General features: G+C 31.7%; 1 protein-coding gene across 4 annotated transcripts in view; it reads right to left on the bottom strand.

Moving 5' to 3' along the window:
* Nucleotides 1–9,984: 9,984 nt before the first annotated feature.
* Duox (dual oxidase) overlaps nucleotides 9,985–13,208 on the bottom strand; it is a 56,495-nt gene continuing 53,271 nt past the window's right edge. For 3 of the 4 annotated variants that reach the window (XR_012103982.1, XR_012103983.1, XR_012103984.1), the window contains 2 exons: nucleotides 13,056–13,170; nucleotides 12,523–12,664 (listed from right to left, as the gene is read on the bottom strand). Coding sequence is in view for 1 of the 4 variants with exons in the window: in XM_073093189.1 (XP_072949290.1) it covers nucleotides 10,248–10,376; nucleotides 10,953–11,081; nucleotides 11,430–11,585; nucleotides 12,183–12,342; nucleotides 12,481–12,664; nucleotides 13,056–13,170 (873 nt within the window). In the remaining 3 variants the exon portion in view is untranslated. Of the gene's footprint in view, nucleotides 10,377–10,952; nucleotides 11,082–11,429; nucleotides 11,586–12,182; nucleotides 12,343–12,480; nucleotides 12,665–13,055; nucleotides 13,171–13,208 lie in introns of those variants that run through there. The other variant, XM_073093189.1, reaches the window with a different exon arrangement.

Genomic DNA, 13,208 nt, shown 5'->3' with positions numbered 1-13,208 from the left:
TCATTCTGTCGTCGCTGATTGTGTATCTAGTTCCTATTAGTGATCGAAGGTTCTCTGTACCATTTAATTGGACCATTACAATCTTACTCAGTTGTACAATTTATAACTTTAAATTAGAATGCCATCAAGGTAATATTCCCAAACCGGTGCACTAGTGGACTCAATCTTGATAAATAATTTTCATAGAAATTACTGAATGATTCTTAGGTGTAAGTGTAGATGTTTCAAAAGCGGCATATCAAAATATGCAATTAATGAAAGATTGTAATTGGATTTAATGTTTCCCTGTTAATTTACCATAAAATGAGTAACAAACCTTTGATATATTTTTTTATAATTATCTTATGCTTCTCATACTACTGCGTACTAGAGGATGCAGTGTAATCTTGTTTTTTGGTCCTACGAATACAGATCCTTTAAGTGCACTTCTCATGCACGGGCTGAAATTGAAATTAGACTATTGGATTTGTCAATGCAACGTGTATGTTAACAGCAATATATACATGTTACCGTTCTAATACCATTTTAGATTCAGCACTTAAATAATATATGATGGTAATAACCTGACCTTACAAGCATTAAGCTGATCGTGTAAAAACGTGAACATTATGTTCATTCGATGGTTGTTTATAAACAAATTGTATTACTGTTCTTATTTCGGTTAAGGTCGCATTGCTAAGTCACGTGGGAACAAAAAACTACTTTAGTTTTATTTTATTTGTCATAACGAATACCTGTAATGATTGATGTTTGTTTATACCTCGATTTAATAGGTATACTTATGGATAGTGTATTGTGTAAACTAATTGGAATTTAATAAGTTCTTACATTTGTTACGAGTCTCGCATAGAGTTATTTATTTATTATCTGATACTTTTGGTAACATTCCGTACTTGACTAGGCCTTATATTAATATTTTAGTTACTACTACGTATTTATTTTCGTTTCGGAAACTTTATATGGAGTTTTAAGGTTACGTACATAGCAAAGAGGCCAAAAAACGGAATCCTTATACTATTCCTCATCATCTATTTGTCAGTCTATCTTTATGTTGATCCATTTTAATACGAAACTACTTGCATATAGCTGACGAACTGATATCTTGTTAGTAGATAAATATTAAAAAATATTACCGAGTTTTCAAAATGATTGAAATCTAATGTGTGTATATAACAATAGTAAAATAATGCTTGTAAAGTCCCTAGATATTTTTAACTTTAGTATGAAAAATGTTAAGGTAATTAAAAAGCGTTTGTAAGTAGAAAGTGTCCAAAAGTGACACTAAAACATTAAAGAAACAAATAAAAATTCGTTATGACAATATGAAAGTGACTGTAATGTTTGTAAGAACCTCGAGGGCTATTTAACATGCACTGGCTCACCACTACACCAGCTCCGAGCAGGGCTGCACGTCCGATCCGTATCTCGTACGTCACCAGACTGACTTTGACAGCTACCCTCTCTACTGGCATACGTGAGACAATGTTCATACATATCTATTTAATAGATACATACACTACATCCCTTCCTTTTTAACAAATTTTATTTACTTATATATATATAATTTACAATCTAAGTAATATCTTATTAAATCAATAATATTACTTAAGTATATTTTATTCTTTAACTGTCGATTCTTCGATTGACAAGTCTTCATCTTCAACCGCTTTCCATTGCCCTTTCGCACGCTTTTATTGACTTATGTTTCTCGAAGTCTTTAGCCAGTTTCTTTATTCCTTATTGTTATATTCCGTCCGACAAATTATTTTATTATGTGCGGTGTGTTATTATTTTAGCTATACTTTATTACCTTCACCAATTATGGTTTTTACGCTCTCCTTTTCCGGTCTCCATATTCTTTCCCTTTTTTTCTAAATTATTTTAAGTCGTTTTAAACATCTCGGTTTTGACACTCAATTCCGACAGTGGTAAATAGTGGATAAAAGATTGATGATATACCAAGGAAACTCACTATCTCCACTCATCCACTTCACGTCTCCACTCTTCCCATTCTATGCTTTCGTCTGTTATACAAATCCAAGTATCTAATCATATTCGTTGACCTTCCCCGTTAAGATCACAAGTTAGTATTTTATTGTCAAATATTTCAAATTAAAATATGGAATATGTTATCCTATGATTACAACAGACATAGAAACAGAATAACTACCTACAAATTTTAGCTATGGTTTGTATTTTAGTCAGCCCATTAAAAACAAAAATGTTATCGTGCATACTTCATTTTAATGATCCTGCTCAGGTTATACTCATAATCCCTTCCAAACTATTAATCCAAATTACATACTAAGTATAAAGAGCAAATGTTATCTATTTTAGATGCATGAGTTTTTAAAGGAATTTATTTGAATAAAGATTGTATTTGATATCTATTAAACCCTTCGAACCATCAACTTAAAATGTTAAAATTTTTAAAACATAAAATGAGTAATTGCGGTTACACGTAAAAGATAGACATATGCTGTCGCGGACTACCCTGTAGAACTTTCGTGATATTCAATAGTGCCATACACGACTTCTACATAATTATAACCATTACTGCAGCGTTCGCCAAGATAGGAATATGATGAATTATCCTTTTTCAATTTAGTCGATATTTAGTAATTAATTTCACAAAATCTACTGAAATTACAATAAAGAAATATTTCCAGATAAAAACACTCTCTATGAGTGGAAACCTCATTATATTCCATGTTCAGGTCAGTCGTTTCCAAAATAAATGTTAACATCTATGACTAGCCCTAGAACCACCCCAAGAACCACTTTAAAGACTTCGTTTATTTATGAGACTTGCTGGTTTAGGGAGGTCAATGAAGAAGTAACATTGGTGCGCAAGACGTTTCGTTTAGAAAAACCTATTCTAATTATTTATAGCGTAGAGCCTATTTTAAAGTAGAACTTATTTTAAAATATTGATTGAAATTGAACCAATACTTCCAGACATAAGCGCATACATAAAAAAACTCTTTCGCTTATTAGTAAAGAAGTGTCCTTGAAAATCGGAACTATTGGAGAAGTCCACGGTGAAGTTCATGTACTCCTCCTATTATCTCTAAATCTAGCAATTCTTTTAATTTCCTGTGTCCTTTCTTCTAATATTCGATATCGGTATTCTTCGATAGTATTGCATAACTGGTTTTATTGAAGTATTTATTGGAATTTGATCTAGGGTGTCTGATCAATGTTATTTATATAATTTTAATACGCCCAATTGCATTGATGTGAACCACTAAATTTCGAGAGCCATTTTCAATAATATAAATAGTTCTGCGTTCTATTTTACCTTAGGCTCTTATAGTCACTTCAAAAACCCATGAACATTAAATCTGTTTCATTTTTATATGCTTGTAATAATACTTTATTCAGTCCTTTTACTTGCTTGTTACAAACTATCTTATTTTTTTCTTTAAATACTCCCATGCTTTATTAGATATTAAGTTTCATTTAGAATCTGAATCAATCAGCATTTCTAAATTTATTCCTCCTATCTCCTATTTAATTGTTACATTATCAAATTCAAATTAAATATGTATTCAACTGCTTCATCATCATTTTCACGTTGGAGAGAATTAACTGTTCTTTTATTTCGTTGCCGCTTGTAATATTGTTTGTTCCTTCTTCTTTTCGTTCTAATTAACGTTTTTGTTTACAAATTTTAGTCCTTTAACTCCTTTGATAATGATCAAAATTTTCACCACCGCTACATTTCTTTTCTTTTGCAGAAAGCTCCTTCCTCTTTGTCAGAATTTCCTCCTTTCTTAGAAAATTCTAAATTATCTTTGCATCTTTTGATTAAATTCACTTAATTTACATTCGTTTTTTCCTTTTGTTCATAACTTTCTATCTGACAATTTATAATTTCTAGAGTATAAGCTACTGTAATCACTTTTTCAAGTGTAATTTTATCAACATTCTCTGCTAACTCAGCGTTTGCTTCAGGAAGATATATCTCTTGTAGGACAGCTCCACCTAAGAATAAAAATGTAGCCCGTTTCTTTGAAATGAAATATATTTATTTTGTATAAACCTACGGTGGTACTTACAAATTGTCAGTTACAAATATTTTCTTAAATTACTACTGGATCGGAACACGACCTTAGCTCTCAGCAAAGATCTGGTAAAAAACTCAATGTGTTTGTCTTCTTTCCATAACAATAATTATTCCTTTTTTAATGCCATAATTTTTACATATAACTAAAAAACACTAGGCTGAATTGACTGAATTCATGATATCAGCGGTTTCGAAATAAATTATCGGTGATCGCTTCCATTTCTCCCATCTCAGGTTCACCGACGTATTATCGCCTTCAAGATTCAATTTCTCAAGAGGCGTTTTGTCATTATTGATTGTATTAAACGACTTGTCATTTAAAAGAACTCAATTAGGTATTTTTACTAAATTTACTTCCAATTTAATAGAAGTCTTGTCAGTAATTCAAATTTAATGCAATTCTGTAATTTAATATAATTCCAATTTAATGGAATTCCGTAATTCAATATAATTCCAATTTAATGGAATCCCGTAGTTCAATATAATTCCAATTTAATGGAATCCCGTAGTTCAATATAATTCCAATTTAATGGAATCCCGCAGTTCAATACAATTCCAATTTAATGGAATCCCGCAGTTCAATACAATTCCAATTTAATGGAATCCCGCAGTTCAATACAATTCCAATTTAATGGAATCCCGCAGTTCAATACAATTCCAATTTAATGGAATCCCGCAGTTCAATACAATTCCAATTTAATGGAATCCCGTAGTTCAATACAATTCCAATTTAATGGAATCCCGCAGTTCAATACAATTCCAATTTAATGGAATCCCGATGCAATTCCAATTTAATGGAATCCCGGTGCAATTCCAATTTAATGGAATCCCGATGCAATTCCAATTTAATGGAATCCCGGTGCAATTCCAATTTAATGGAATCCCGATGCAATTCCAATTTAATGGAATCCCGAAGCAATTCCAATTTAATGGAATCCCGAAGCAATTCAAATTTAATGGAATCCCGAAGCAATTCCAATTTAATGGAAATCTAAATGTAGGTACTTGCTAAACGAAAACGAAATATGAAATTCTAATCTATCATCACAATCGATTTCTAAGTTACTTCTTTTAACACATTATAAGCTTTATACTCAAGCTATTTTTATTAGAAATATAAAAATGAAATCAATAGGTATCCATAATTAATTAATTAAGACCGTTATTTTCTGTCACTCTAATATATCGCACGTATATGTACGTATATGTATGTATATATATGTATAGGTACCGCACGTACACAAATGTATATGTAATTTATTTATTTATGTATGAATTATTATATTTGCTTATATTTATAACATTACATTATATATATAAATTATTCTAATCCAAAATGATAATAAAATAAAACTTTAAGCAAAGTAAATTTAAAAACAGTAAAAATATATCTCTAGTGCAATCTCGTACTAATATTATTAAATAAATGTAAATATAAAATATCAAGTAAACTTGCAAATACTGCATTATGTTTTAATATTTTATGATTATTATTGTAATAAATGCAAATAGCAATATCTATAAAATTTAATTTTATACTTTTTTATTTTTAATTTAGTATTTCAACATTCTTGGCATAATGTAAAAATAATGCACGCAACGCAATAAATAAAAGAATAATAAAGACCTAATAAACATAAAAAACAATTGACAATTGATAATGCGTAATAAAACAAACTACGCACTTAATTATATTTTACTACTTTGTATAAGTACTTTAAAATTATTGTTATTGATTTTTTTTTTTATAAAATGAGCTTCGTAATTTAAGAACCATATTTTCTGTATGTTCCGTACCATAACAACATTAAATCACTAAGTATTACATTCAATAAATGGTTGCTATATGTTAACAAAAACTAGTACCTACCTAGTTTAAACTTTCATTTATATATTTTAGTCTCACAATTTAAATGAATTTCCATCTATATTACGAATTTATAAATACATTCTTTCATTATAATGCTTTGCCGCATTGCAATAAAATCTATAAGTCCTATCATACATACCTTATTGTTTTCGTCACAATATAACACGAGATCGAAATGGTCACTACCTTCCTTTACCTTTTTATTTTTTTAACACGCCTTTCACCTTTATCCTCGTCGCCACTTGTAATGTTTGTAAGAACCTCGAGGGCTATTTAACATGCACTGGCTCACCACTACACCAGCTCCGAGCAGGGCTGCACGTCCGATCCGTATCTCGTACGTCACCAGACTGACTTTGACAGCTACCCTCTCTACTGGCATACGTGAGACAATGTTCATACATATCTATTTAATAGATACATACACTACAGTGACATTAGCGGTTGTTAGCTCTATCTTATAAAGCGACACTCACAGCCTGTGAAAAAGTTAGTTGCAATTAGACTTATGTCGAAACAATCGTAGCGCGGGTGTCGTAGGTAGGCTGGTAGAGGTACGAAGTTCACATGTTACTCAACTGGCCAGACATCACTTGAGACATTCTTGTTTCTCATCTGATGGATTTCTCTTCGATGTGTCAACATGTTTCGCATATATTCTTGTTATGTCTTATTTACAATAGTTTTTAAAGAAAACTATATGCATTTTTTTAATAATAATAATAATAATAAAACATTTTATTGCCTTAAAAATTACAACAACATAATCGAAACTTAAAATTAAACATGTTTTTCTTTAAATATAACATAATAAAAATACATAAAAGAGATAAAAACAAAGAAATAATAATAATTGCTTACTACTTGTGGTTATAATCTAGGCAAAAGGAAGTGCCTCAGCTATTGCTACCACAGGATTACGATCCCATGGAGCGCTGTTTTTCAGCCACTCCCTCCTCCCTGAGTTGTTATGCGGGAATTCAGGACTTGGCTCCCCTACCTCGGTCAATTCGTTCTTTTTCAAACAAAAATGAAAATAAATACTAAATAACATATTTTGGGTAACAACTAATAATAATTACATTCTACAAGCTTTTGTAGGTCTATATGTGTAGTATGTCGATATATGTGAGAAGCGAAATCATATTTTTTTTGTGAAATGCTTAAATATATATTTCTACTTGTTGCTATAAATATTTCGTATTTTAAGTTTTGGACATTTAAAAACCATCTCTAAAATCAAATAAGTAATTATGTTACCGAATTTCGTTTTCAAAATAGCCCTGAATACAAAGTTCAATAATTGTAAACTTCCGAGTAAATAGCAGAAATGTTCCTTACATTTAATTGGTCATGTTTTTGTGTTTTGAAATTATGTTATAAGAATGAAAAACTTACCTTTACCTATTTATCATAATTTCAGTGTCATGTTACACGCTACGATTCGTTGTAATACGTTACATATTTCATGTAATATTTTATTGATAACTCTACATTTCGTTGGTTTACACTTGTACTTATCAATAGATAAGGTTTGAGTAAATCTAACCTAGAAATTGAAACTAGAAGCTCGTAACGAATCAGTTGTCGGCCGGGCTGTATAAATCTTTCATAATTTTTAAAAAGATAAAGGCAATTAGTTTTGTAATTGTAATACGAAATAACGTAGTTGTGGTGAAACTGTTGTTTCTACGATAGATACTGACGATTTCAATTATTTGCAGCGTGTCAATTTATTTAATACAAAGGGACATTTACGTAATAAAGGTTAAGTTAAAATTCTTCGGCAAAAAGGAGACTATTGTTTGCTATAGGCGAGAGTATTGTATAATATCCAATTAAGACAACTGACTGACGAGTTGATTATTATAATTGTGTTGAAGCGATGTGCACAGGATGTTCACAGCGTTATTAAAGGTAAAAGTATATAAGGTACAACTAAAAGTAAGTTAATTATTTTACAGTATTACAAAATATTGCTAGTATTTGAACGGTACAGTTTAAATAGATTAGAATACTTAAAGAAATAAAATGTTTTCTGAATTAAATGAGTTTTAGATTACTTAGCAAAAGATAAAAGCATCTACTTAAAATATATTTTTAATTATGTTTGCATAGATACATGTCACGTAATCTTCAAAAGATGTTAATTTGTTAAATCTCGCGGTGTTCAGGGATGCATGATATGACGTAATCAGAGGTCTAAAAGTCGACCAATTTATGTATGAAGATGCAAGTAGAATAATGTAAATGCACATCGCATTACATACGGCCTTAATTACTGCAAGGAGTGATTTGTCGATTCTCTGTAGGACACACAGTCACGTTTTGCGATTGCAAATTCTACATAGATTAGGTTTTACTCAATATGTTTAGATGAAATAGGGTTGCAGTCGAACAGAAAAATTCGTGTCAATATAAAACAAATGTAAGATTATATATACGTACCTACATAAAAAATAGAATTTTTTTCGCGTACTGTGCCACATTTAGATTTCATGTAGGAAAACATACCCAAATCCAGAAAGGAACTTACTTTAAGTTAGGCTAGCCAAAGTATACCGGAGTTGAACTCAAATCTTTCTACGTGTCAGTCCGGTTTTTAATCGCTGAGAGGTCTAAAGATTATCTGTCAATTTTTGTGAATTCAAATTTTATTCAATACAAAAGTAGGCACTTTTGCAAAAAATGCTTTAAATTGATTAAATGTGAAAATTTAAAAATAAAATGAAATATTATTCAAGAGTAGAAGCCCTGTAGTTGTAGTGTAAACAGTAATGTAAAATATTAAACAATTTGCTTGATTTGGACCGCACTTCAGTCTCATTAATGTTGAAAATATTTAGTAATTCGCTGCTTAATATTATGTCGGTGTATAAACTTGGAACTTTATAACAAGTGTAAAGTATAGTGTAATTTACTTAATAATTAATATCGACAAAATTGTTTTAGAAAATCGCTTTAGAAAATTACAGTACTTATTAGTAAATGATTATTTTATTAAATATTAACTTTATTTACGAGTAAATAAAATGACTGTTTTTAATTGTAAAGAATTAATTCTAATTAAAATTGTACATTTTACTGTTTCAAATGTCACTAGCAAAGTCATTATTGACGAGCTATGTCAACGTCCTTAGAATTTAATTTCAGTAATTAAAGATAAAGAACACTCGTTAACCAGTGAATGGGCTTGCCTACTCGCGGTCGTTAGTGCCCGAAGCAAACTTCAAGTGGAGTGGAAGTTTAGTGACTGTGCTTTACAAGCATGCAAGGCTAGTTGTCTTCGCCGCTTACTTTAAATTAAGAGCCACTCTCAAATTATGAACCATAAATAATCCAAGTATGAATCCGAAGGTTTGTGAACGAATGTTACGGTAAAACTATTGTTCTGCTCAGATAACTCGTAGTAGTAATCTTATACTATGCAATATACAAAGGGTCTAACCCTTTGTACATTGCAAGATTACCTCCGATACCTTCTTTCGATAAGATGGCCCATGAAAAGGTATGTAATTAAAACTCGTTGTGTTTGGTAATAACAAGTATTTATTAAAACCTATTTACAAAGAAATATATAAAAATATTTTTTTTATTTACATCTACTTTATTTACATAAATTTTAATTCTACTACTTGAAACATCGCAAAATAAAATAAACCAAATGAACATTTATACATCGCAATGAGTATTACATTTCTAAAATAATACGACTTTTGTACATTCAAATGCATAGTTGATATATTTTGTACTAAATCATTGCAAATAAAATTTCGATAAATTAAAAGCTCATATTTAAATAATAAATAAATTAACTAATTGGTACGATTTGTGATCGCAAAAACTTAAACCTACAAGTCGCAACCGCGGCAGGTGAATTAGATGGGAAGACTGTTACTGAAATATGAAACGGATTCCTATAAAGAGATAAGGATTAGCAAAGTGTTGATAAATAAAACGAATGGAATAGAACATTAGAAGAGACGGTGGTGAAGAAAGTTCAATAATATGTAGTTAAAGGAAATAGGAAATGGTAGAAATAGGTGTAAAATACATAAGCATTTTTGTTACGTAGAACACAAAACTATTAAAATCTCGGTATAAATTATAGTTTTCAATATCAAGTTATAATATCAAGAACGATAGTGACCAAGCCAAAGCCGAACTTTTGTAAGAACGACTAATAAATCCCTATGACAACTCACACAGCAAAACTACTCATAACGAGTGACCAATCATTTCTACAAACAGTCAACCCAATTTAAAACGAAACTATACTATAAGGCAGTGTCGGTAGCGGCAGTGTTGTTATCCGAAGTTCTCGAAGTGGTGTATGAAGTACGGCAGGCGGCGAGTGCGGTTCACCTGCTCGCACGCTGACATTATGGACTTAGTGAGCGGTCTCGGCCCACACGAGAACACGCCAATTTTAGATACCTGTGAATAAAGAGAAATTTAAAACGATCCTAATGTTTCCTGTCTTAAGATTTCGATTGTAGCAAATCCAGATATAATGCATGTTAAGATTCACTTAATAGATTATTACAATTGGATTGTGATGAAGATGAAGGTTCTATTTTAAAAATATAATAAAACTTCACAACAATTATAACGTATTTTGCAAAATGAGATACATAAAATATACATTACTAATACACTAAAAAAGCAATGATAGCCTAGTTGTTAAGAAACTCGGATCAAGGGGTCCAAAGTTCAAATCCCAGACCCGCACTTCTGATTTTTTAAAGTTATGTGCGTATCAGAAATTAATTATCACTCGCTTAATCGGTGAAGGAAAACATCGGTGAGGAAACCTGCATACCTGAGAAATCTTAAGGTATGTGAAGTCTTCTAATTCGCACTTGGCCAGCGCGATGGACTATGGGCTAATCCTTCTCATTCTGAGAGACAGAGCCGTACCCAGCAGTGGTACAGTAATGGGTTGATGATGATGAATACAATTTAAATTTTATTCAAAGGAACTTAATAATACATAATTTGAATTATACTTACATAGCTGTGTTTCTTCTGAACGAACTTGAGGAAGGAGGACATGTCGGGGCGGCCGAAGTGGTTGACGGCCTTCAGCCCCGTGAACATGGACGTGCGCGACAGACGTTGGAAGTGGTTCTCGCAGATGTACTACGAAACAGATAAATATAAGTATTTGTAGATATTATAGTCTGAGAGTTGCGTAAGTGAGTTCAGAATGGAGACCTAGGACTGAACATGGAAATATAGAATATCAGCCCTGGGTGAACAGGATAAAAACGGCAGCAGAAGTATAAGAGTGCAGCTTAAAAATCCAAAAGACTACTTACTCCGTGTCATTTGATATGAAAATAATTAAATATAATGCGATCAAAATAGGTATTATTAACATAAATAATAATAAGAAGTATAATGAAAAACGTTTGACTACTAAGAGAAAAATTAGACCGTTAAAAATATTTTTTCACAGTAAACATAAGATTAGTTATAAAGACATACAAGCATGGTGGTCCTCAGGTCAAACTTGTGGAAGAACTGCGTGATGAAGATGTGTATCTCGAGCACGTTGGTGACGTCCTTGCGCTCCACGTCGCGTAGCACGTCGATGAACCACTCGAAGTGCTTGTGGGAAGGACAGATCCAGAGGAAGTATACCTGTTGAATTAAATAATATAATTTAATTCAATAAGTTAAAAATAATTAACCACTTGAAGTTCTTGTGGGAAGGACAGATCCAGAACAAGTATGCCTGTTGAATTTTTAATATGATGATGCAACTGTGTTAAAATTATATAGGTGTGATTTGTTTCCTTGTTTGATAATTTTTATAAACAGTAGTATTACGGGATAAAGTAATACTAAGTACTGTATTTTTACTTACAATTGATTTATGAATTGCTTACATGATGTGCGAATTGCTTACATGTTGGAATAATGTGTGAAAATATGTATAAAGTCTTTAATTTTTAATGTTATATTAGAATTTCGTGCATTATATTCAAATTGTCCGTTTCGTTTCATAAGATAGTATCATCATTAATTTATGTTAGGAATTTTGCACTATCATTTACTTGGCGGGAAAAAAGAAAGGATTATGTATATCCAAATTTGTATAGTATTTGTATTTGTATTTGTATAGTCTTAAAACGTGTGTTACATGTTTATAATCATCATCATTCTTCTACACGTTATTTTCTACTCCAGATTTTATTACTCTGAAGATCATTAAATGATGATGTACGAAATTCTTACCTTCTTACAAGCCACTCCGGAGTACCTATTGGTGGAGGTTCCGAACACGAGATCGTTGAGGATGGAAGCGTAGGGCGTCACTCCGATGCCACCGCCCACCATCACAGCCACTTCGAACTTGTACCAGTCCTGGTTACCACCGCCAAAGGGACCTTGGATCCTGTTCAATATTCCATTATTACAAATAACATTCTAAAATGACCATTTTTTAAAACCCAGAGTCTACTATCTTCCACCGAAACGCAACAACAGCCTCACGTTAAACTTTAAAATAAAGCGTGTTAAAAAAGCAACTTACCTGATTTTGGGTTGATTTTCAGGATTGTAATTGCACGGATCGAAGTAGTTCCTCAGCTTCCAGGTCCAAGGGCCTTGAGCTTTGATGTGGCATGAGAGGAAGTTCTCATGCGGCGCTGACGTCAGCGTGAAGGAGTGGAACTCTTCCTTCTTGAAGGCAGTACACGCTAGACGCACCCATTGACCTACATCATTCTTAACGTTAACTAGCCTGCTAATGAGCGCATACAAGACGAATTTAGGGGGACCGGACATCCTTAGGTAAAAGCGAAAGAAGAAATACTTTAATCAGGAGAACCACTTTTGCTGACAATTTCTATGACCATTCCGGACCTTCTCCTCATAGTATCAGAAGAAATATAAAAAAATGGGATGTCATTTTTTTGCTGACATATTTTTTGCCGACTACGACTATTTCACTACTTTTGGATGCACTTTTGAACAAAGATAAAGCTTTATGCCATGTATCTGATGCAATTTTAGTGAAGGTCGTGTTCTAATCGTATTTTTGAAACTAATTCAAGGGTATCCTTAAAATAAATTCGTAATTATGATATAGTTTGATATAAAACTTACCCGATAAATATTTAAGATTAGGTGGCCTGTAGAATTTAATTTTAATGACGTCAGATGGCAGCATTTCTGTTTCTAGCACGTCAAGTGCCAAGTATTCTGTCCGTAGTGATACAACCTGCAATTAATAGAGTCCCATTAAATTACAAATATTGT

Source organism: Epargyreus clarus, unplaced genomic scaffold, assembly GCF_041222505.1.
Source record: "Epargyreus clarus isolate Ecla_fem2 unplaced genomic scaffold, WU_Ecla_fem_2.2 ptg000004l, whole genome shotgun sequence".
Lineage (NCBI taxonomy): Eukaryota > Metazoa > Arthropoda > Insecta > Lepidoptera > Hesperiidae > Epargyreus > Epargyreus clarus.
The sequence above is the reverse complement of the archived record's forward strand: the minus strand, read 5'-3'. Positions and strand labels throughout refer to the sequence as shown.